At 29.5% G+C, this 23534-nt stretch overlaps 1 protein-coding gene across 1 annotated transcript; it reads right to left on the minus strand.

The window, feature by feature from the left end:
• Positions 1-8461: 8461 nt before the first annotated feature.
• LOC107167778 (uncharacterized) lies at positions 8462-14770 on the minus strand. The gene is made up of 3 exons (XM_015516960.2): positions 14313-14770; positions 10901-10999; positions 8462-8731 (listed from the first exon to the last, which is right to left on the minus strand). Exons 1-3 carry the CDS (start codon positions 14494-14496, stop codon positions 8598-8600), a joined length of 417 nt encoding a protein of 138 aa, XP_015372446.1. The 5' UTR covers positions 14497-14770; the 3' UTR covers positions 8462-8597.
• Positions 14771-23534: the final 8764 nt, after the last annotated feature.

Raw genomic sequence — 23534 nt, forward strand, 5'->3', positions numbered from 1 at the left:
CTTTGTATGTTATATATATATATATCATCTACCTATACATAAATTTAAGTTTCTACGACTGCTTGTCCTCTATAAATAGACTCAAAAACTACTTCAAAACTTGCGTTTCCATCGAATTTTTACATCATTCGTTGTATCCATCTCCATAAATTTTCATCATTCGCTTACATTAAGAATATGTCCAAAATTAGAAAATCAAAAAAATTAACCATTTTAATAATTGTGTTTGTATATTTCAACTGCTAAATATCAAAATATAAAATTATAGAAGAAACTCAATATTATTTTACTATAATAATTATAAACGTGAAAGTATTACATTTAGTTAATCTTATTTTATTTTTGAAATTTGAAATTAAAGGTTATAAAATTACAAGCTTAATACAAGTTATTCGTGTAAATCAGTGGTTGGTAAAATTTTTGGGTTATTGGGCCAAATTCAAAAATTAAACAAGTTTCAAGAGCCGGTTTGGATGAAAATAAAAATGCTATTCACATTTCGTGGGTACATTCAAGAAGATCTATAAATATAAAATATCCGATTTTATCGTTATTTTACAACGGGCCGAAAGTTTATAAAATAAACTCGTATGTCACCTGTTTCCAAAAACTGGTGCTAATTATAAAGCTTTGTAAGAATAGACACAGGTCTATTTAGCTCTGTTTAATATGACATATACCTATTATGGTATGTTTTGTTTTAACTAAAAAAACAAATTTTGATTAGTACGTTTTTACTGAAACAATTGTTAAAATACCTACTCAATAAACTTCTAATGAAAACAAACATAAAGGTTTGCTTCGGTAATAATGGATTACTTGTTGATTGTTGATGAATCAAAATTCATTATTTCCTACAGCTCTTTCCGACACCGTCAAGTAAATTTGCCTACATCTTACGCCTTAAATTATGAACAATTTCAAACCCCTTATCGAAACGATAAATACAATATTATCATTGATCGTTCGTGTAGCATTGTATTATAAACCAAAATGATATCACCGTACTAGTCGTACTACCCCGTGCAGCAGGCTACCACACATACTTAGAAACATATTGTTATTATTCAGTTTTGATATTATAATAATATTATTGTAACACTTTTTACATCAGGCGCACGAACGTAATGAATATTATTATTATGGTTAATGATATATCTATTGTGCAAGACTTAGGCCGATTCTACAACTGCGAAAATCTGCAGGGCTCGGATGTTGTTCGAAATTAAAAAATTAAAAAAAAACTTTAAAATAGATGTTTTTAAACAACAAAAATCAATGCTGTGCTTAGACAAATTTAATTTTTTTTGTACACTCTTTGTGAGTTTGGATATCGGGTAGATCTTATGAAGTTTTTGAGGTCTCATCAATCATGACATATACCTTTATGAAACCAAAAAAAAATATTAAAAATTAAAAAAAAAAATTCTTGGGACATGAGAAATAGTTAAGGTTTAAACTATAAATTGATGATTATTCCCTAATATTCTAATAATAATTCTTATTATTTATTAATCATTTTTATCTACAAAAATAATAAACATAGATAAAAAAAACTAACTAATCTGACACTAAACTAAACCAAAGCCTATAAAATTAAAATATTTTTTGTATTTAAGAGCTTCAATAAGCTTCTAACATAATATATTATTTACTCATGGTGTTGATACGTGCAGTGTGTATAATTATTAAGGGGACTGCTGTCGGTCGTATCTTAAGGAGGTCGATAAAGGCAATTTAACATGATGAGTGATGGCATTATAGTGACTTGTAAGTTTCTACAAAGTAAATGCACAAAAATGTATATGAGTTTGATCTGTAATCGTTTTCGGTCAACATTTCTTAGAAACGATCCTTCATCGACATCAAATATCGTAAACAATGAACAAATTATGTACATAGGTCATAAAATAAATCGTTGTCAATAACAATTAATTTTAGTAAATTTTTTTATATTTTATACCTAGATATATATTTTTTATACCTAATCAATCATCTAATTGTTCTATAATTTAAAATTGCTCAAAACACAACCAGTAGCATTCACTAATAATTGTTTATTACTTATTGTATTTTTTTTTTTTTTTTTTTTACTTTAAATTCACACATTCAAACACGAATACCAGAATACAAGTGTAAAAAAAAAAGGTTAAAAAATAAGCAAATGCCAAATAACACTATTTAATGGTTCCTTACATCATTATTTCCAAACGTCACTGTTTACTGAATAACAATCACTGGAAAACTGATGAAGTTATGTGTATAATGAATTTATCAAAGAAAACAATTGAATAATTTTGGGCGGTAACTGGTTGATGTATATAAACATTATTTTAATATGTATAATATTATTTGTTATTAGGTATGTACATTATCCGTACCATGAAATTGGTATCATGACATTTTATCTGTGTATTTCGTGGAATAGTTTTGTAAGTTGTAACTGAGTTGGCTCGCATAATTTAGCCCGGTCGATCGGTCGGTCGGTCGTTACTTATATTGATCGTCAATTAGCTTACATACGCGCAGTCATCGACAATAATATTTAGATGTTATAAACATTTTCAACTCAAAAAATTGGCTTTTAGACTATAAAACCAGAGAAAACTGAAGGTATTTTGTTTGACGGATTTTGATTTTTAAAACTGATTTATATTGATCAACAGGTTTACTAGGTTATTGGTGATTTTTAATGTTATTTATATGATACCCTCAATATCAGGAACATTAAAAATCACCTCCACAATAACCTAGTAAACTTGTTGATCAATATAAATCAGTTAAAGAAATTAAAATCCGTCAAACCAAATTCTTTCAGTTTAGTCTGGCAATTTGGTTTGAAAGCCACTTTTTTCCATCGACTGCAGCCCCCTTAGATGAAACGAAACGCAAATCGATGCGACGAGAGAAAACATAACAGGCAACCCAACTACATACATAATATATGTAATTATTATTCCTACTGTGTAAACCTTTAATATCAGCTCATCATATATTATAATGCCCCACAGCCTTGGGACATTATATATTACTGACGAAGGTACACATTGTACCTATCTGCCTGCTATTACTCACACCGCACAGTGGCACGCTGGTCTTTTGTGACGAGGAAATATTCAAAAAAAAAAAAAAATGTTGGAGCTTTTTAAAACTTCGTTGTCGTCGTACATACCTACATAATATACATATAAGTATATGGGTAATTACGTTCGATTGCTCTCGCGCCGCCGCGTCTGTCCGACCGTGCCGCGACGGGTATAATGTCAAATTAACGACATTTGTAAACCCAAGTCCGTTTACTTATTCATAAAATATGTTTTGTTCTGAGACGAGTGTAAACGGAATATTATAATACTGTAATAAACGAGCATTCATTTTACTCGCTGCGGCGGCGATTGTATATATTTTAAACGTTCGCGCTCAACTACAGAATCCGAACCGTCGCGGTGTGTGTTTCAACAAAATATTCACCCTTTGCGCAGTGCCTGCGTAATAATTTGATGGGAGACGGAAGTTTGAGAGTGTTTAAAATCGTAACTCGAACGAGTGGGATTCAACTGCGGCCAATAACGGTGGGCGTGATTGTAAAACGGTTGAATTAGTTCATGTTGTATTTTATACGCATTAACATTTTTCGTTTTCCGGTACTTATAGTTTGAAATAGGTAATAATATTATAATTATTCGTCAGTGATGAGCGTCGTTCAAAACCGCACACTTGCCGTACATATAATATCCACACATTTTACATTATCACTCACTGAAATTATAGTAGGGATGTATTCAGGAATTTGGCACCGGGCGCTTATGTTTTTCCACCCCCTAAATTTATGATATAAAAAATCATAAAAACGTTTTCAAATATTGTATTCAAGCGCGAATTTTCCAAGAAAAAAACAATTGTTTGTGGGTCGCTTATACATGAAAAGAATAAGTGACGAGGAGGGCAAAAAATTGATGTTACATTGATAATTGTTCGTGTGGGTGAAGCTTTTATACTATACCACAATGGCTCCGTGAAACCCTTTAAATATAATGTTTTAATGTTATATTAATGCTACATACCATTTAAAGGGATATGATATAGGTAGTTTTAATCCAAAACCAGAGCACTTTTTCAATCTTAAATATTTTTTAATACATATAGCCCATGTAGGTATTTGGAAAGTTATATCAACACTATAAGTTTACTAGGTATACACAAATGTTTCCCAAACTATGTTTCGGTATCCGCATGCATGCATAACGTATATTTTATAGTAAAAATATCTCAAATTTACAGGGAACAATAAAATTGTAATTTTTTTATTGTTTGTCTTTATTTCTTTGTAATGGAATTTAGAACATTCACAGTTAGTCTATGGTAATGGTAATAAAAAATACAAAATGTTCATAGGTAATAATAATAAGACACACGCGTGGAATATTGTTTTCCGTAAAATGGCATAGTAATCAAAAAATGTTCAAAATTGATTTATTCTGTATAACTCGTTCACCATCCAAAATGTCACCTAGCTATAACTTATGAGTAGTTACTCTACCTGCTTTTTAAGGAGTTCGATATATTATGTTATATTTTATGAATTTCAACATTTGAATATACAAATAAACACTATTTCAAAGTAATTAACCGAAGGCTTCATCTCTGTTATATTATTCTATAACTGGTAGTTGAGTACTTATTTCGAAACTATATAAATTATAAATATATATAGTATAAACGTGTTACAGTGCTGCACTCTAAGCAATTGGTCAAATATCGACACAGAATGACAAAATGATTTTAGACAGCAATAATAATTGTAAATATAAATAATATTATCTGGGAGCTTATCTAGCATATTTTTTGTTTCAACTTCAAGAACAGCGTAAGTAGATAATATTTATAATTAAATTATCATATTTTATTCCCCGTAAAAACACATGTATTCTCATTAATTTTCAAGTTTTTTTTACTTATTTATTGTACTGATTTTGAATGAAAAACATTTTTCGATAGTGCCACGGCCGACAACGCCAAACTTTTCGAACTTGAAATTACTATTATAATATTTATGATTATTAATATTATGTAAAATATTATAAGCGATGTACAGCACGAGCCATATAATATAACAGTTTCCGACTTGTTGTTTTGTTATTTTTTTTTTTTTTCAAACACCACGTACGCACAATAAATACAACAATAATACACACGCTCGTTTGTGTAAGTAGGACGGTGGCGGCGTCGTCATCAGGCTTTGTAGTGTAAATCGAAGAAGGTCGCTAGCGTCTCGTGTCGGTGCAGTCTTTTCACCCGTTTGTGTTTATGCTAATAAATAATAATAATTATTGTCTTTGCCGCCGCCTCTACAATAGAACCGCGAGAATTAAACAGTCACCGCACTATCCGCCGACCAAAGACTGAACATATACATATCTGCAGAGTATATCGATGTACAGTGGTACATAATAATATTATTGTAGGTATATTTTATATAGTGCCTATACCTGCTACCGTATTGTTATTTATACAGAGTGACACTTTTGAAGGAAAAATTATCATTTGAGCAACAGTATTATGTACATCTATGTTTAGGTACTTTAGTATTTTTGAATATTCACGTTCTATACCTACTGTTTGACTGTGATTTTGTTTTTTTCATACAAAAAATTATATATATGCCGAAATCGTACATAAAAACTATCGAAAACTGTTTCGAGGACGATTGTTGCAGTAGTGAACACGAATTAATTAATTTCGTCTGGGTCGGACGGCGACGAAATGGTATAATATTATATTGCTTTTATACCACGGATTTATTTTAATCACGCGACCTATCACGCACGAAAAAAGAATTGTACAAATATATTTGTAAAAATTATGCATTACATTTTCTGTGGGTACTTTTATTTTTTTTTCTCAGTAACTATAAGAGCTTTATCTCCTACTGACAGGGTCTGCCTATGTTCGGAATCAGCGTTGGCAATGTTGGTGTGGATTTCGCTGCCTTGTATATTTAACTTCCCCACTTCCACTAGTCGCTTTCACATAACTTACCATAATGCAACGTACATTATTTATCTTCACGAATTTGCAACGAGATTAATAATGTTTTAGGTTTCAGGTTATTACTTTTTACTTTATTCTACATCAAAACTATTAACTTTGAGTAAAACAGTATTAATTAAATTACTCGCAAAAAAGTGGTAGTGGTAAATGTAACAAGGCTTATTTATTGTAATTAGCTCTCAACGGAATATGCTGTAATATTCAGACTAGACTGCTAAATAAGAAGTGAATATAGCATCGAAATTGGGTCCTATAAACTTAAATCATTGATCTTTCCATCTTTCGTACTTGTTTTTCAAATTCCAATTGTTGTTGGTTATTTGAAAAGGTATATAGGTACAAAATGTATTTCTAAATAGCATAATTTGTTATATTGTTTAAAATATTTATATATATATCATATATGACTATCTTAAGTGTTTAATATATTTTTATTTGGTTATATTAATGTAAATGGTACAGTTATTTTAAAAGATTTTAGAGTAACACATTTAATTTTATCATTATAATAATAAGCTGTGAAATTTTGTAGGTTAATAATGCGAATATCATCACATTATCAAGTCAGTCATCACATATTTAACTTGGTACCGACTGGGCAATCTGCATACTAGTTTTGTGATTCGGGTGTTTCAGTGATCACAATAGTTATTATTATTTTAACATTCTTGACATTGGGAACGTCATTGGGAAACAACGTATGCGATAAGCACCTATTGATAAAAAAATACTAAGTACTTTCCCAGTGCGTTATACATAATGATATTTAAAACTAAATTACTTAGCAAAAATACTATGTGATAAACAATATAAATTAATAAAAACCTATGAATCACTTACGATACGGGAGTGAGTTTTATTTTAATATGAAATTTGCAATCTATATCTGATGGCACAACGAGTAAATGTGATACAGAATAGACATAATATAAGGTATCAAAATATGGTTAGTATAAATAAACACTAAACAGTTTACAATAAATTACATAACACATGTTACGTTTGAGGAAAGCAGCCACCCATTAGTGACACTTTAAACGGTTTTTAATATACGTAGGTATATATATATATTTTTACTCTACTTATTTATTTATAACGTGATTAATATATCAAGCAAGTCATGGCACCATTTACATTTTAACCTTCTTGCAAGGTTACCGAGGACCGTTGGGGTTGAGAGATTTCTAGCCAACGAATTGGGGTGAGATAATAAGCGAAGGACCAAACGTTTGTAATACATTTTTGCTTCATCGGGCACTAAAGGCATTTTAAGATCTCAATTAATAGTATGATTAGATACGTAGGAAAAGGCATTTAGCGTTTCCCTATATTTGCAGTCCATATGTCTACATGGGTTTAAGTTAAGATTTATAAATAAAGAGTTTAGTACTAAATTGTGTATATTTGTCATTATAAATGAGATTTTTTAATAGATCTAATCGTTGGTTTAAGTTTACTCTTTTGGATTTGAAATGTTGGGCCCACGTCAGCCTTTTATCAAGGGTTAAACCAAGATGTTTAGTATTCTAAGCACTTGGATTTTGGGTTCCGTAAACGAAAACATCATAACAAGGGGCAATTCTGAGGTTGAACGTCGTATAGATAGATTTGGATTGATTAATCTTAAGTCTCCATTTGGTGTACCAATCTTCTATAAGATAGGTCAGATTGGAGATTTTTAATTGCTAAGAAAGGGTCATAGAGAGTAGCGAATATGGCTTTGTAGTTCGTGTGATCTGCAACCATTGGGTTAGGAGAGGTTGGTTGGTCCGAGGCATATATATTTTAAAGGAAGGGGGAGAGGATACCTACTTGGGGAACACACGCAGAATATTGGTTATAGAAAAAAAGTCATTACACGCACTTGGAAATAACGATCGGAGAGAAATGATTTAATAACGAGAAAATAAGTGGGATAAAGACATTTTTTTTTTAATTTGAAGAGAAGGCCGTCATACCATACCTTATCGGACTTTAACGTCTAAGTGATATCAAGAAAAGCACTTCTAGAGAAAAGTTTCTCTCTAAACTCTAAAGCGTAGGATATCGTGTATCGTCCGCCCTACAAACTGGAAAGGGGGGGGGGGGGGTAAGAGTAATATATTTTTTTTTTATTATGACAATCAACACCAATATTATTGGCGATAAATGAGTTTTAGTTGTCACTACTCATTGGCTATAGTCGTAATTAATAATATTTCACTAAACTGTTTGTATCACAAATTTGTTAATCTTTCTAAATGTCAATTTCAAGATATCACTAAACCTATGAATTGGACACAGCATGAAGGAACCAAGAAAATATTCTGCCTTAACATATTCACTAAATATTTTTTGCAACCAAAACACACACTCGATGTCTCAATAGTTATAAACTTTTTGTACAATACATTTGACAGTATTATTATAATTCTTTATGAATAGTATTATTTATTTTTTATTTTTCAATAATATTGGACATCATATATTGTTTTCAACACTTATCATTGTAGGTAAATATAATTAATATTAATATTAAATAGTATTCAAACAAAACAAAATATGAATTAGGTACTGTAGTTATAATAATTATCATTGATTCGGGAACAACAGCACAAAATCATCAGATTGTATTTGGTGCATAGGTCCTTCATTAAACGCGGGCATTCCAAATTATTAACGCACAATACTGGAACATCATCTAAAATAAAATAAATAATAGTAAACCCATCATTAAAGAAACAACATTTAACTAACTTGCAATTACAATATTTAACTTAATTAAGGTAGCTTAAAGCTTTTTGTTGTAACTTTTCGTCAGGTTAGTTTTTGGGTATTTAGCATATTATGTTTTATTTAAAGAATTAATTTGACAATTTTTATGATATTTCAAGTCAAATATTTTGAAAATTTGACCAATTATTGTAGACTCATTTCAGTTCATTGCTTATCATTAGGGCTCGGATTTAAATCGGATGATAAGTTATCATAATAGTGGATTCATGATAAAATTATTTACAGAAACATTTATAAAAGTAACGGTTAACGTCATCGGACTCAATATTATAGAGGTGATAGGTTATCGTAAACAAAGTGTACCGCCCGACGCACAACAGTGTACTGCAATTCAAACAACACGGTTGTATCTTGTGTAGTTTGATCAGTACACAGACTATCTTTGTGGTCTGTTGTTGCGTGAACACGAGATTTTCACCGATCTAAGCAATATGTTATAATACATGTGTTCCGGTAATGTGATTTCATGAAACTAGAAAAAAAAATTGCTCTTAAGTCTTGAACGGGGAAAACTAATGTCGGTGTAATGTCCTCTCAAAAAAAGCGATTACGATGTAATTTCTATTCTATTATACTACATATTAGTTTTATGTTATGCGCAAGTATTTTATATTTTTACTATTTGTCGCATTTGTTTATTATTATCATGATTATTTTTATTTTATGCAGAATATTAAGGTCTAATCAAAATATATCATAATAATATTATCATTCAAATTTTATATTTTTATTATTATTCATTATTATTTTGACTGCTGTAACCAACAATTAGGTATAGCTTTGGGAATTTTTTTTTCCGATTACCGACTTCATAAATACATTATACACTACTACATTACTATACATACATAAAAATATCAGAACGAATAAAACAACTTTAAATGTTTAAAAGAACATTTTATCCCCGAATTTTGAACATTTTCATATAGGGTATGTGCTCTATAATATTGCTTCGTGGCCTATAAAAATAATAGTATATATTAATTAATAATATTATACTATAGATAAGTAACAAATGCTAGTGTGAAAACGTAGTAATGTAAAATTATTTATTTAAGAAAACAAATTTAAGTATAATATCAAATGAAAGTAAAACGTATATAAGGCCCAAATCCTGACAATGAAACCAACACCATTGAATTCTTCAAAACCAAGTAACCAACTTACTCAAACTACTTTAGCCAACCTTTCAATGTATAAAATACCAAACAAATTAATTCTAATTATTTCTCTTGTACTTTTTTTTTATTTTTTTGTTTTTTCTCTTTTTTCTTTGCTCTGTTCCTTATTATATGTATAATTAATTTATGTTTATAGTGATATGCTAATGGCCTAGTAGTCGAAGCAGAAATTGTTTAAATTTCAAGACCAATAAAAAAAAAAAAAAAAAAAGTATATAGGTAACTAGTGAATGTTTATTAATTGGGATATTAATTGAATGTTCCAAAATTATATTTGTTTGTATTTTTACTGATCGCGTATTTTCTTTTTCCAAATTAAAATCCATTAAACCAAAATCTTATAGTTTTGTCAGCAAATTATGTCTTAACTTTAAGTAGAGAGGAAAGCGCCTTATTTTTAAAGTTTGAACTGCGGCAATCCACTTAAATTCAAACAATTAAATAATATATTGAATAAGATAAAGGACATCACATGAATTCTTAAACAGAAAAATGTACAGATGATAATATATAGGTTTAAGTGTACTATCAAAACTATTGGAAGTGCGTCTAAATATTTTTGAACACGTTCATAGACGGTCGTTATAACGCTTACAATGAATCCCTTAAAAATAGTTTAATGAAATAATATTTGGTATTTTTTTGCATATTTAAAAATTGCACGGCGATCGCGTGTAAAAATATATTTTGCCATTACAACGCTTCGTTGAAAATGTTCAGTTAAAATGCTTAACGGCTTTACGATGAGAATTACAAAATATTATCGTTCGATGTCCTGCTACAGTGCTACACCGTAATGTTTTATCTATCGACTATCATTAGGTACATACTATTTATTACGTAAAATTCACTACTGTCCGAGTGACGATATTATTATTTAGTTATTTATTTACCTCCGAAAATGTTAGGACACTTGCAACACGACCCGTGTATTATCACCGAATCATCTGAACAATTCCAAACCGGACACGTTTTGTTCTGGCAGTAATTAGCTAAAAATATATTAATATTATTATCGGTATATAAATCGTAATAATTATAATAATATATGGTGTGCGTACAATGTACGATATAAGACATATATATAAGACACATTCCACACGCAGAGCCTTAGGCTATATATATATTAGTTAATAATATGTAATATTAATAAAATAACGTGATTATTATTATTTATTAAAAGAAGGTTATCCTGAAACAAAAATAAAATTTCCTAAAAATACTGGTCAGATTTTATCTTTGGCATGACTCAGGTTCAGCTTCGTATCATCAAGACTCAAGGTTGAACATATTTAACTAGTAAAAATTTTAAATTCAGTAATATTTGAATAATTTACATGATACATTACCATTAAAAAAAAATTAATTTCTAACTTAATGAGTTAAATTATTCTACAATGCTTTACAATAACATGAATAGATCTATGAAATATTAACTAATCAAAAATTAACCTACATAATAAATAGATGTCTATATATTCTGTTAATATATAGGGTTCTATCATTGATTTTCCTCCTCACTTTCCTATGTTTTATCAAAAACAGCTCTTATTTAGTTTTTATCTATAATATTTATATATTTTTTTTGTTTGTACACTTTTATCAAATTAGCTTTAATATTGAGTTATGAAAAAAAAATCTGGTAATTGGATGTCTCTCTGCTTAACGTTAAAACGTATACTGTGGGTGACTATAATAGATGGTATTAAATTTCAATTCAACGATATAATATCATTGTATACAAGAAACGATTTTGAGTGGAGACGGTTTGTCATTCTAGAATATTTTGTTCTATATTAAAATTTAAAAGTATTGTGATTTTATTATTAAAAAAAAAAAATTAATTCAGGTACTTTCAAAATAGATTTATATATATATCAGATTCATTATGTACCCAACTCACTGAGTCATTCATAGTATGTATAAAATAAACTATAAAGTATTAGTATATAAGTCATTAACGACATTAACTATAACGATAAAAGTATAAAGCATATTCTAGAATTCTAGAAAGTACCCACGAATGATATTTTTAAATTACGACAATATAACTATAACGTCAATATTCTCAGTTATTTAATATGTAATTTCATCTAAATTTGAACTTAAAATAAATATTAAAAAACTTAAAATGAATAATTATTAGATCTTTTTATTACAGAATGAACTACATGCGTGAAATCTTGCTTTAAATTTTCAATCCTTATCTATAAAAGTTGAATGTTTTATAAACTTTCAACAACTCAATAACTTGTAAATTGTCAATTTAATATATTTTTCAAAACTTGTACTATATACGAATAAATAAAAAAAACGTGTATATTAAATTTTCAAGTTTTTTATCCAACGAGTAAAATTTTATTGACATTTTTTATATTTATAGAATAAAAAACTAAAAAAATTTTAAACTTTAAATATCTTTAAGTAACTTAAAAAGATTTGAAAATTCTATCAAATCTAAGAATTAATTAAAAAAACATATGGTGTAAAATTACAATTTACAAGTTTCTACAGTTATTCGTTTTTGAATAGCAACAAAATAAGAACATCGATACAAAATAAATTGAGTGGATGTCTAATATTTTAAGAATTTGAACTTCAAATATTTATAAATTGAATTTGAATTTGAATTTTCATCAAATATTTATTTTATCATCTCACATAATACATTTTTTTAAATATTTAAACTTTGTAAAAGTTATTTGTAGACATTTTCAATCTTCAATCTTTTTAAGTTTTTATTCTATAAATGTCAATAAAATTGTATTTTTTGGTTCAAAAAGCTTGAAAATTTAGTACAAGGGTTCCCCTTTAAAGGCTGATCCACATTACGGTACGTTCATGGTTTTTTGATGTGTAAAATATATCTATGTATAATATAAACATAGATGTATTTTATCGATCCAGCTAGGGATCGTGACCGTACCGTTAGTGTATATCGACCTTAATATAAATTGAAATAATAACAGTTGAAAAATATTATGGGCGATTAAAGTTATAATTATTTATAACTTAAGATTTAATTAATTAAATGTTGACACTATATTATATCACTGCCGTTTGTTTATTAAATATATTGAGTTTAATAATGTTCAGTATTATGATTTGTGATTCCGTATTTTCATTATTTGAATTTGAACTGCTTTAGTGTCTACAGACTATTCGCGTTAAGTATATTGTTTTGTCTTACGAATGTCAAGTATCTAATTTGTTATTTAAATATTTTGTTTATAAACTTTAAAGAGAAAAGTTGTTTTTGTCATTAAAGTTTATTTTGAACGATTTACGGTCAAATTCAGGGGCAAATTTACTTGAACAAATAATGATACTACGACCAAATATAGTAAAATACTAAAAATAAAAATTAAGTATTATAAAAATATTAATTATGAATATAAATTTCTTGTGTTGTTAATTGTTATAATCGTTATACAATTTTGATATATGATTTAATTATTCATAACATATTTAACATATTTAACATTTTAACATTTAACATATTGTTTAAGGCTTATAAAGATTATTGTTTTATAAAATGTTAATTTAAAATAGTACCTATATTACAATATCATTTACAATCTATACAGACAAAGTATAATAAAGTAAGCGTGGTGACATAAAATAATATTAATTATCGAATAGAAAGGCTCCCGCAGTGCCACCTGACCAGTAATTAAGTATTTAAATTAAATATTAAATTAAAAAGTTTCATGGATTTATAATCTATAATTGTATTTTAATAAAATTAATAAAACTAAAAAGGCCTTAAAAATTACAATTGCCTAATGTCTTGATGTAATTTCAAGTCTAATATTTGTTATTGATTAGTTAATAATAGGCTTAAGTTTTTTCATGATATTTTAAATTATTTTTATCCAGTAGAACAATTTGTAGTCGTTAGTCAAGTATGAACCTAAATGAAAAGGTCTTGTATTAAAAATATACTTAAATTTAATACTTTTGTACATAAGAGGTTATCAAAAATTCAAAACCTTAGTAGTCAAACTCTAACCTGGTTTTGAAAACTGACACGAAAACTGAAGACTTTTATTTTGGTTTCCGTCCCTGCATTAAAGTGACCCACTTGTAACCTATTGTATAGCAGAGCGACATTCACTTATCGGTTTTTTTTTCTATTTAATTTGTAACATTTACAGAAAAATAAATTTTAACTCTGAACTTGTTTTAATTTTTCAACATCAACTTGAAAAGTTAAGAAAAATTGTTAAATTACTTTCCCTTTATTACATAATATTATTATCATTGATAATATAGTTTTTTATAGCATATAAATATATGTGTTACCTCTGTATATTTCGTTAATGAACATCATAAAAGGTATGTCGGGTTGCATGGCTCTACCGGTGGTATTGGACGGGACGAACCACGTGTTATTATTCAACCCGGACGCGATTACGAGAAAAGTGAAAGCGAAAAAAGCTTGCAGAACCACCCTGTTCGACTTCATGATGGAGAATGAACAGATCATCGACTGGCGTTGGTATTTTATATACCGATCGATCTGCAGGTCGTCGTTCTACGTTGATAACGCGACTCAGTAATTATTACTTTTCTTATAATGATATTATTTTACCAACGGTTAGACTTCCGAAAATTCGAAAAAAACTAATAAAATATCACAATTATATTATGCGAGTCGATGACAACTTACTATTAAGGTCGAAAAACGGAAGAGTGATTTGCGATAGACAACTACAGTAAACGACCTTATACCTTACGTCGCCATGCAATAGTTTATTACGATATTAGGTACTAATAAAAGTAATGGTCTCTGAAAAATTTAAAGATTTTGATACATTTTCTTATTTAATTTGTTTAATGGTGGTCGATGACAACATAATAATAATATGCATTCGGCGATGAATTACTAGAAGCAGTACGTGTCATGATAATATTATTATGGGAAACACGCTCTGTATATCTTAGCGTGAAGTCACTTCAATATTTTAAGCAGGGGAAATATTATTATGTGAATTAAAAATTGGTTTTTTGCCGGTAGCGAATGACGTGTAGAGTATACCGTATAATTTTACAGTCATGAGATAAATATATGATATCAACAATATTATACAGTCAACGGTCTGCACCTTAAAAATCTTAAATTCTGACAATTAATTTGGGAGGGGGGGCTCTAGGACCTGTACGCCACTGCTTTGTTACATTTGAGACAGCAGATAGGTACCTATGTTTTTGCTTAGTATCGTAGAACATAATAATATTAAGAGGAATGATTTATTTTTTCAAACCATCGAAATTAAAAGTGTTTGAAAATAACATTGTATCATTGGTATATACTATATTTAAAAGTATTTTTTTTTTATTATTATTAAATTATATTATATTATGACATACACAATTTAATTATACGAAATTACAAGATTGTATTCCTTTTATTATATTTGATAAACAAATGATTAATCTAACTAGGTATTTATATGGGTCATTTGACGAATATATTTTAAAAACTATAACGACGTGTCAGTCTGCACTCTGCAGTCACTAATTACGCAAGTGGTTTGCAAAATAACTTAAACTTAACCAGAGACTGGAATTTTTTGATTTTTCTGTAATGTTTCAAGTTATTGAAAAACGACCGGTTTAATTCTGGTTTCTACTATACAGTGATCGGTGCAATACATTAGCGCGCTACAAATTTTCGGTTAGTGTACCAAAAAATTACTATTAATTTGACACTACCTTCAATTTATTTAGTTATAGTTAAAATATTATGATAACTATTATGTAATTATGTATTTTTTTACATTGTAAAAATAAGGAATGTATTTGTGAATTTTCGGTTTTAATACACCATTAACTCGTGAAGTTAAATCTTGACCATTTATTAAATGTTAAATAAATACAAACTATAAATTAACAATTTTTAATCAAAACATTTTTAAAAATGTAACTTAAAAGTAGCATAGTACGTTAAACGATAATGTTAGATGCAGCGTACTACATTAAAAAAAAAATTAGCGATAACGATAGCGGTTGTTACTTACTATACCGTATATGGTATCTACATTAGCTAGGTATGTATACTAAGATTACTTACCGTAAATATTATACACAATAAATGATGACGATTTTTTTCTAATATAGATAATATAGCGTTCATCGAATATGTGTCCATATTTAGAGAATTACTAAACAGCGTAATCAGTGGTATATTAAATTCCAGAGTTTAACATTCCAGGTTTTTACGCGTCCCCAATTCCCCATATTAATTATTTATATTTGCAGCCACTATAGGCACGTGCGTACAGTGACAAATTTTTAAAGGGAAACCTATCTCTCCGATATTTAGATATTACTACGTATAGGTTTATCATATTCGTATTCTATTGAAGTCATAAATAATATGTCGTTTATAATATTCTGATATAACTACACCATAACAGTCGTCAGTTAAGTAAATACATTTACAATATTAAGTTACAATAGGTATTTGTTGTAGTTCTATAATCATTATAATGCTAATTTATATAAAAATTATTATTTATTTTACAGACACAATACTTTGAAATATCTTAAGTTTTTTTGTTTTTTTTTTTTTGCTCCCTCCAGAAGAATCCGCAGTTTCTCAAATATTTTATAGCAGAATTCAAAATATTTATTTGTCAATCTGGTAAAAAACAATCGTTTATCATAAGCATTTGATGAAATTGCTGCAGTATTGTACCAAAAAAAATTTTGTAACCGCCGAATAAGATTTTAAGACTTAACATGGTCATAAAATTGCATGGACTTAGGACTTACCAGATACATTCATGATTCATCTTCAGAGGGAATGTTTGGTTTTTTATTAGATGGGAGAAAAAAAATGTATGAGTCTATTATATTCTCTGTCAGTAATATAAACATATACCTCTGATATTTCATTTTTACCATTTCCTGTACCGTCGAATAAACCTTTCAAGTTTTCGTTAGTTGAAAATGATAATATCTAAGTATAACCAAGCTAAAAAGTTTGAATCTTGGAATTATACATGATACTAACATTAATTTTTTTTTTTTCAAATTGGCTTGAATTTTTTTCACTAGATCATTTTCTATTAAATTTATTATTATTAATGTGAAGTCTTATATATAAATATCAAATAATGGTAGTACCATAGCGGACTTGCAATTATTGTATAGTCGTAGTTCAACGAACGACAAGAGATCGCCGATTAAAAAACTCATGCCGCTTACCGACGTAAAATAAATAAATTAGTTAAAACATTAAAATCCTTATTTTTTGCATTTTGCTTTACAAGATTCTATCATTGGTTGTGGAAATGACTCACAATTAATCAACTTTACTAGTTTATTACTAACTATTTTTTTTCTAACGTTTGAAGACTCGGTATAGTAAGACTGTATGTAGCTGCATATATTTTCAGCCATGTAAAAGAGTGCTTTTCTAAGAAATGGCGAATTTGAATTGAAGAGATTTGTTGATTTTCATGTATTATAGCTTTGAATGTATGTTTAAAGTTTAACCATCACTTTGCTGGATCACGTTTAAATTTTGGAAGTTGTATTGTTACCATTAATTTGCGTGGTATGCATTTTCGCTAACTTCTTATGCTGTCTATGACGTTGTATCCGTTTCTATGTTTATTTGTAAGTTGCCTACTAACTGTCTCAGTACCCCGCTCATTAAGTTGAATTTCCAATGATCAATCAACTCAATTTCTTCTTCCGTTTTCATAAATTATCAAACTTCCTCGGACGTACTTAAAATTGCTGCATATCTTGCACATCGTCAAAACTATCTTTGTAACTGGGTTGTCACACCTTTATATACGCCACGCCGGTCGATTAATTATGCGCATTTTCGTCTTACTTCCTCTCCCATTTTGACTCTTTGCTGATATAAGTGTATGCACAGGGAATTATGGAGAAAAATTGATTTCGAGGGTTACTATTTACCCGCGCTACCGAATAGTACCTTTTTTTTGTTATCGACTTACGATCCAACTTATTGACTTACATATACACATATACTAATTTATCAACTGAGATTAATATTATCAGTTAAATGATTTCATTGCACTTGATTTAATCCAAACGACTACACCGAGACTGTACTTATGATTTATAATAATTACACGTGATCTCGCGTGTATGCATCGTTTTGCGATCATCGCACCACAGAAGCTGGCCTGCTCAATAAAGTTGCGCCGTGAAATTATTAGACGATTACTTCGATGCATTCCTGTACAACCAGTTGCTTCGTCTATGCCGTTATGAATATTGTATTCGATTGGTCACATCGTTGACGGAGACGATTCTACGCTGTGATCTCAATGTCAATCACTTTGAAACTTGCGTAATGTGCGTGTATATTAATTCTACTGAGCACTATAATATTTATAATATATATATATATTAATAAAATTAACGATATTTTCAAACAAAATATAATTGAACAATAATTTATCGATGTTGATCGGAACTGATATGCTCTCGTTACGTATATTATACTATATATTTTTTTCTGATAGATATCCCAGATAGGTACGTATTCGGAATCGAATGAACTGAATGTTGAATTTTCACAAGTGAAATTCGTATATAAAGAAAAAAGTTAGTACGTATATAACCGCGACAAAAAATAATAGTTTCGAATTTAATATTTCACTTTCGATTTATCCTTCCTTTAAATTTATTTTATCATTTATATGGCAGAACAAAGTTTGCTGTGTGGACTAGAAGCAGGTATATTACATTATTTATTTTTTTTATGTTTAAATGTAATAAGCCTCGTTTTGTTTTAAAGTACTTACCAACTATAACTTTGCAACGAACCGTTCTATAATATTTTTATATTTAACCAATACGAATAGTTTTGGTTTTATTTATTTTAACTCATATATACTCCAATCAGTCTTGGAAATAATAAATACGCACTACCTAATCGTTTACCCGTCGTCATTAATCACCATATTGTCAAAAAAACCAACGATACATCAGCGAAAGCCGAAAAGTATCAACCCGTATCCGATGAGTCGGCCTTGATACGTATCAAATTTTTCTTCTCGAAAATCTTTTACTACCGTAATTGAATTGATTTGCAATGATTTTTGTAGTGTCTGACACACACATCAACTATGATAATACACGCACTTGCAAAGTTGTAAATATCATGAGTGATATGCTGAACAATAGTCGATAACGATGTCGTATTCGAATAGTGGAAAATATCATAAATGATAATATTGTTAGGCGAGCGTACTATACGCTGATAATCAATAACAAAATGATTACGTACGACCATATAGGACGTATTTGTTCTATTATTATTATATTACGGTCTAGTCGCAATCGCGTTTCGCGTAGGTACGCGTTTCACACATATAATAATATTGTGTTATATATTATTATTTTATTGTATTAACTGCAGCAGGACGTCATGTGTACGATTGTACGGTAATAATAATAATATTGAAAATAACACTAGATTATAATGTAATTACACGATGATGACGACGACGAGTGAAAAAAAAAAAATCGATTACGAGTATAAAACGCCACAACCGGACCGCGTCGTCGGGAGGTCGAGCATGGGGCGGAAAACGAGCCGGGAAACCGCACTACGTATATCATAGACGGGCCATCGTCTCGAACGAGCTCGTCGATGAAAAAAAAATAATATACATGTAATAATGTAATAAATAAATAATAACAATATCGCGTTATAATGGCACACGTAACGCTGTGCACACACGCAAGCGGGCGAACGGAAAGCACTGTAGTAGGCTGCAGCGGTGATGTGGTCGCGATGAACGACGATGAAAACGTGAATGGAAACGTGCCGTCCATTGATCATCACGCAACAGGTGTAGACTACTACACACCACGTCGGTACTACGCTCGTATTATTTGAGCACACACAGCTAAGACCCAAACACGTCTCCCCCTCCCCTCACCATGTATAATAATATACCAAATATATTGTAATATATCATGCGTAGTGCTATATGTACAGTATTGTACTCAACTAGTACCTACTAATAAAGCAGCAGTGTGTACTTGCGCAGAAGTCGAGCCCAACGACGTCGGTCGTACCTATAAATTGAATTTTATATGATATGATGGTATGACGGAAAATAGTACGTGCAGCGGTTACGGCCGCGGGAAAAATCGACGATAAAAACCGAATAATTCGATACGAGAGACCGCAGTTAACAAACCGTAGATTTATCGATTCCACTCGTACACACACATGCACACGGCATTAACACGTAGGTGTACCTCATATCGAATATTGAATTATAAACAGAGCACTGTTGCATTGTACGACGAACGCGCGAGCGGGCACGTTCTAGAGTAAACCGCTATTGCAGGCTTGCAGCAAACAGGTGTCCGGCGACGATGGCGGAAACGCTACGAGAGCTCTCTCTCTCTCACACACACACACACACACGTGTTTACCACCAATAACCCGGTAACCAGCAACATATTATATCGATCGGTCCAATATATCACTGTATAATTTCTTCAGATATTATTATACGACCTATACTATTATTATCATGTTCTCGATCACTTGCGCTTTTAGGTATATGAGTATTAGACTTTTCGGTCACCTAAATAGTTTTGAATTATCATATGACATAATATATTATTTATATATAATAAAATGATATCGATCCAAGTACTAATCTCCACAAAAAACCATTACTCAATCATTGAAGAAGAACGGTTCGTACTCAATTCCTATGTAGGTACCAACCAATTTTTTGAAAATAATAATATAGAAATAAGTAGCTATTTCAAAAATTCCAAAAGTTGACTGCATGACGTGATAATATCATATTGTCTTGACATTTTGAAATTTACGTAATTATTTGATTTTAATGTTGTTGTTTTTTTTTTTTTAATAGATTACTGTTATATTAATATACATTGATTTTCCGCTGACACAATGATGGGAACGATTTAGTGTCCTTTACCACGGCGTCGAGTAATTTGTGTTGCCTACCTATATGTATTTTCGCGAACAATTGTGTTATAATTATAGCAATATTGTCGAATAACATGTGTCTTTCGTCGTATGTTTGCATGTAGGTATATTACGATGGTAAACCATGAATTACATATTATATGTTTTACAAATAAATGATAAAAGTGCATTATTTTCCGTAATTGTTTGGAAAAATAAATTATATAAACTTACGAAAAACAGTGTCCCGAACAATATTGCTTTTACTGAGTTATGAACTCTGCAGACTCCTCACTGTCTCTCTATTCATGCATTTGCATATTTTTTATGAAGCTTTATAATCAAAATTTAGCCACACACGACTTCGTTTTATAGTAAATTCAACTATTATTTTACTTATAGTAAGAGATTCCGTATTATATATTTAAAGAAAATATACAAGATAATCACATACATTATGTAAAATTGATAAATCAACCACAAAAATTGCGACTATAAAATTAATTTGATTTTAAAACAAAAAGAGCTTTCGCGCATCCTCTTAGTCATCTGCATGTACATTTCGAATCATTATAGTTTATTTCGTAGTTATTCTTTATTGTTTATATTATAATCTATTATAAATTATTTAACACTCATATAAAAATTAAATATGTTGTTTTAATGATAATAAACCATATGATAGTGCATATATCTATATTATTATACATGTGTGTAGTGTATATTAGATTTCGATTAGGAAATAATTATGAATTATTTACAATAAAAAAAGACATTTGATGAAAAAATAAAATAATAATAATAATTGCGCATTATAAAGTGCACGTCAAAGTTTTTTAGAGGACATGTACTAACACAGCTCTTTGTTTTTTAGCACACCTACCTATAGAGTCTATATTATAGTTCCATACCTTAGTTATGACACTTGAACACACTGCAGGTCGCATAGTAACAATACATAATATTGGGTACAACGTACAACACATATAACAATACACGTACAAGTACGTAGAAAAAATTATATCGTACCTATACATTATAATATTACTATTATTATTACTACATAATCTTAGGTCCACCACTTGACCGCGACCCGTTCATAAGTATACGATGTAATAATATATAAATAATATAATATCATAACGACCGCCGTGGAACGTGATTGAATCTGCATTCAAGTATATAATATATATTATTAACCTAACCAGATGTGCGTAGTATTAAAATAATAATAATAATGTAATATCGTAGACGCACATCACACCTTTTGGTAAGAAAAAAATGATGACGATGACGGTAATAATAATAATAAATAAATAAAGAGAACACTCGTAACGATATTATCGGTGGTCAGTGCGGTTTACCGCACCGCTCCGTATACGCATATTATTATATTATGTATGGTAATATTATTATTGGGGTTGAGGATGATTTGTAGTACACTAAAAAATCTCATGATATGCATGCACTTTAGGTACGCTACAAAACAAGAAATATATACTTCAAAATACCTAAAAAAAAATTTATTCAAAGTTAGTCATTTAAAAATATATATGTGCATATATTTGCAAAATGACCTATATTATGATATAAAATGAAAAATGTTCAAGCAAATTTATAAAAATGTTACCAATATTAATTATACATAAAAATTCAATAGATTCTTTATAAAATAACACATCTTATAAAATATGGATTGTTTTAATTCATTACTTCATTTATTAATTATATTTACAAAAATATTTATGGGATTTTATACTAATGGTGGTTTTTAGAATAATTGATAAATTTTAAACATTACAATTACAATTAAATTTAAATTTAACTTCTTAGATTATAAAAAATATTATAAAATTTTGCGAGAACTTCTACAACTATTAGAGTTAGAAGAAACACACAAAAGAAATTTCTAACTTTCTAACAATGTTGTTAATTCTCATTCTTGACATATATACACCGACAATATTCATATCACTCGCGCTGTTCTACAGCCGTCTATGAAGACAAATATTTAAAAAAAAATGTCAAATCCTCAGCCTTATAATAATATTATTTCATAATATTAAAATCTTTACAATATGCACCTATGTCGCTCAGTATAAGAGACGCTCGTATAAACGTGTTTATGATCATAAAACCATAGTGGCCAGCTAGTAAACGAGGCGATACAATAATGTACGACTCGAAAGCATATGTATATGTGAGTGTATAACAATAATAATAATAATAATATTGATATGATATATTATTATCGTGATTATTGTTGTATAACATAAGATAGGGCGTGTAATTCGACGTGTTTGTCCGCCGCGGTACGTGGCTCAGGCGAACCGTGGCCGGACGTGCGTCTGATTTTTGGACCGCAACGACGACGCGCGACGCACACCTATATATCGCCCACCCCAGCGATCCGTGTTTTATTATATTGATATTATTATAATGATATACCGTGAGATCATCACCACCGCACAGTTTGTTGGATAGAATATTGAATGTTATTCGGGCGACCAAAAGTTGTTTGAATAAACATGTTGACGGACCCCATACCCCAACGAAACAACAGTTGACACATG

The sequence above is a fragment of the Diuraphis noxia genome, unplaced genomic scaffold, assembly GCF_037042655.1.
Source record: "Diuraphis noxia isolate RWA-SAM2 unplaced genomic scaffold, SU_Dnox_SAM2 contig0003, whole genome shotgun sequence".
NCBI lineage: Eukaryota > Metazoa > Arthropoda > Insecta > Hemiptera > Aphididae > Diuraphis > Diuraphis noxia.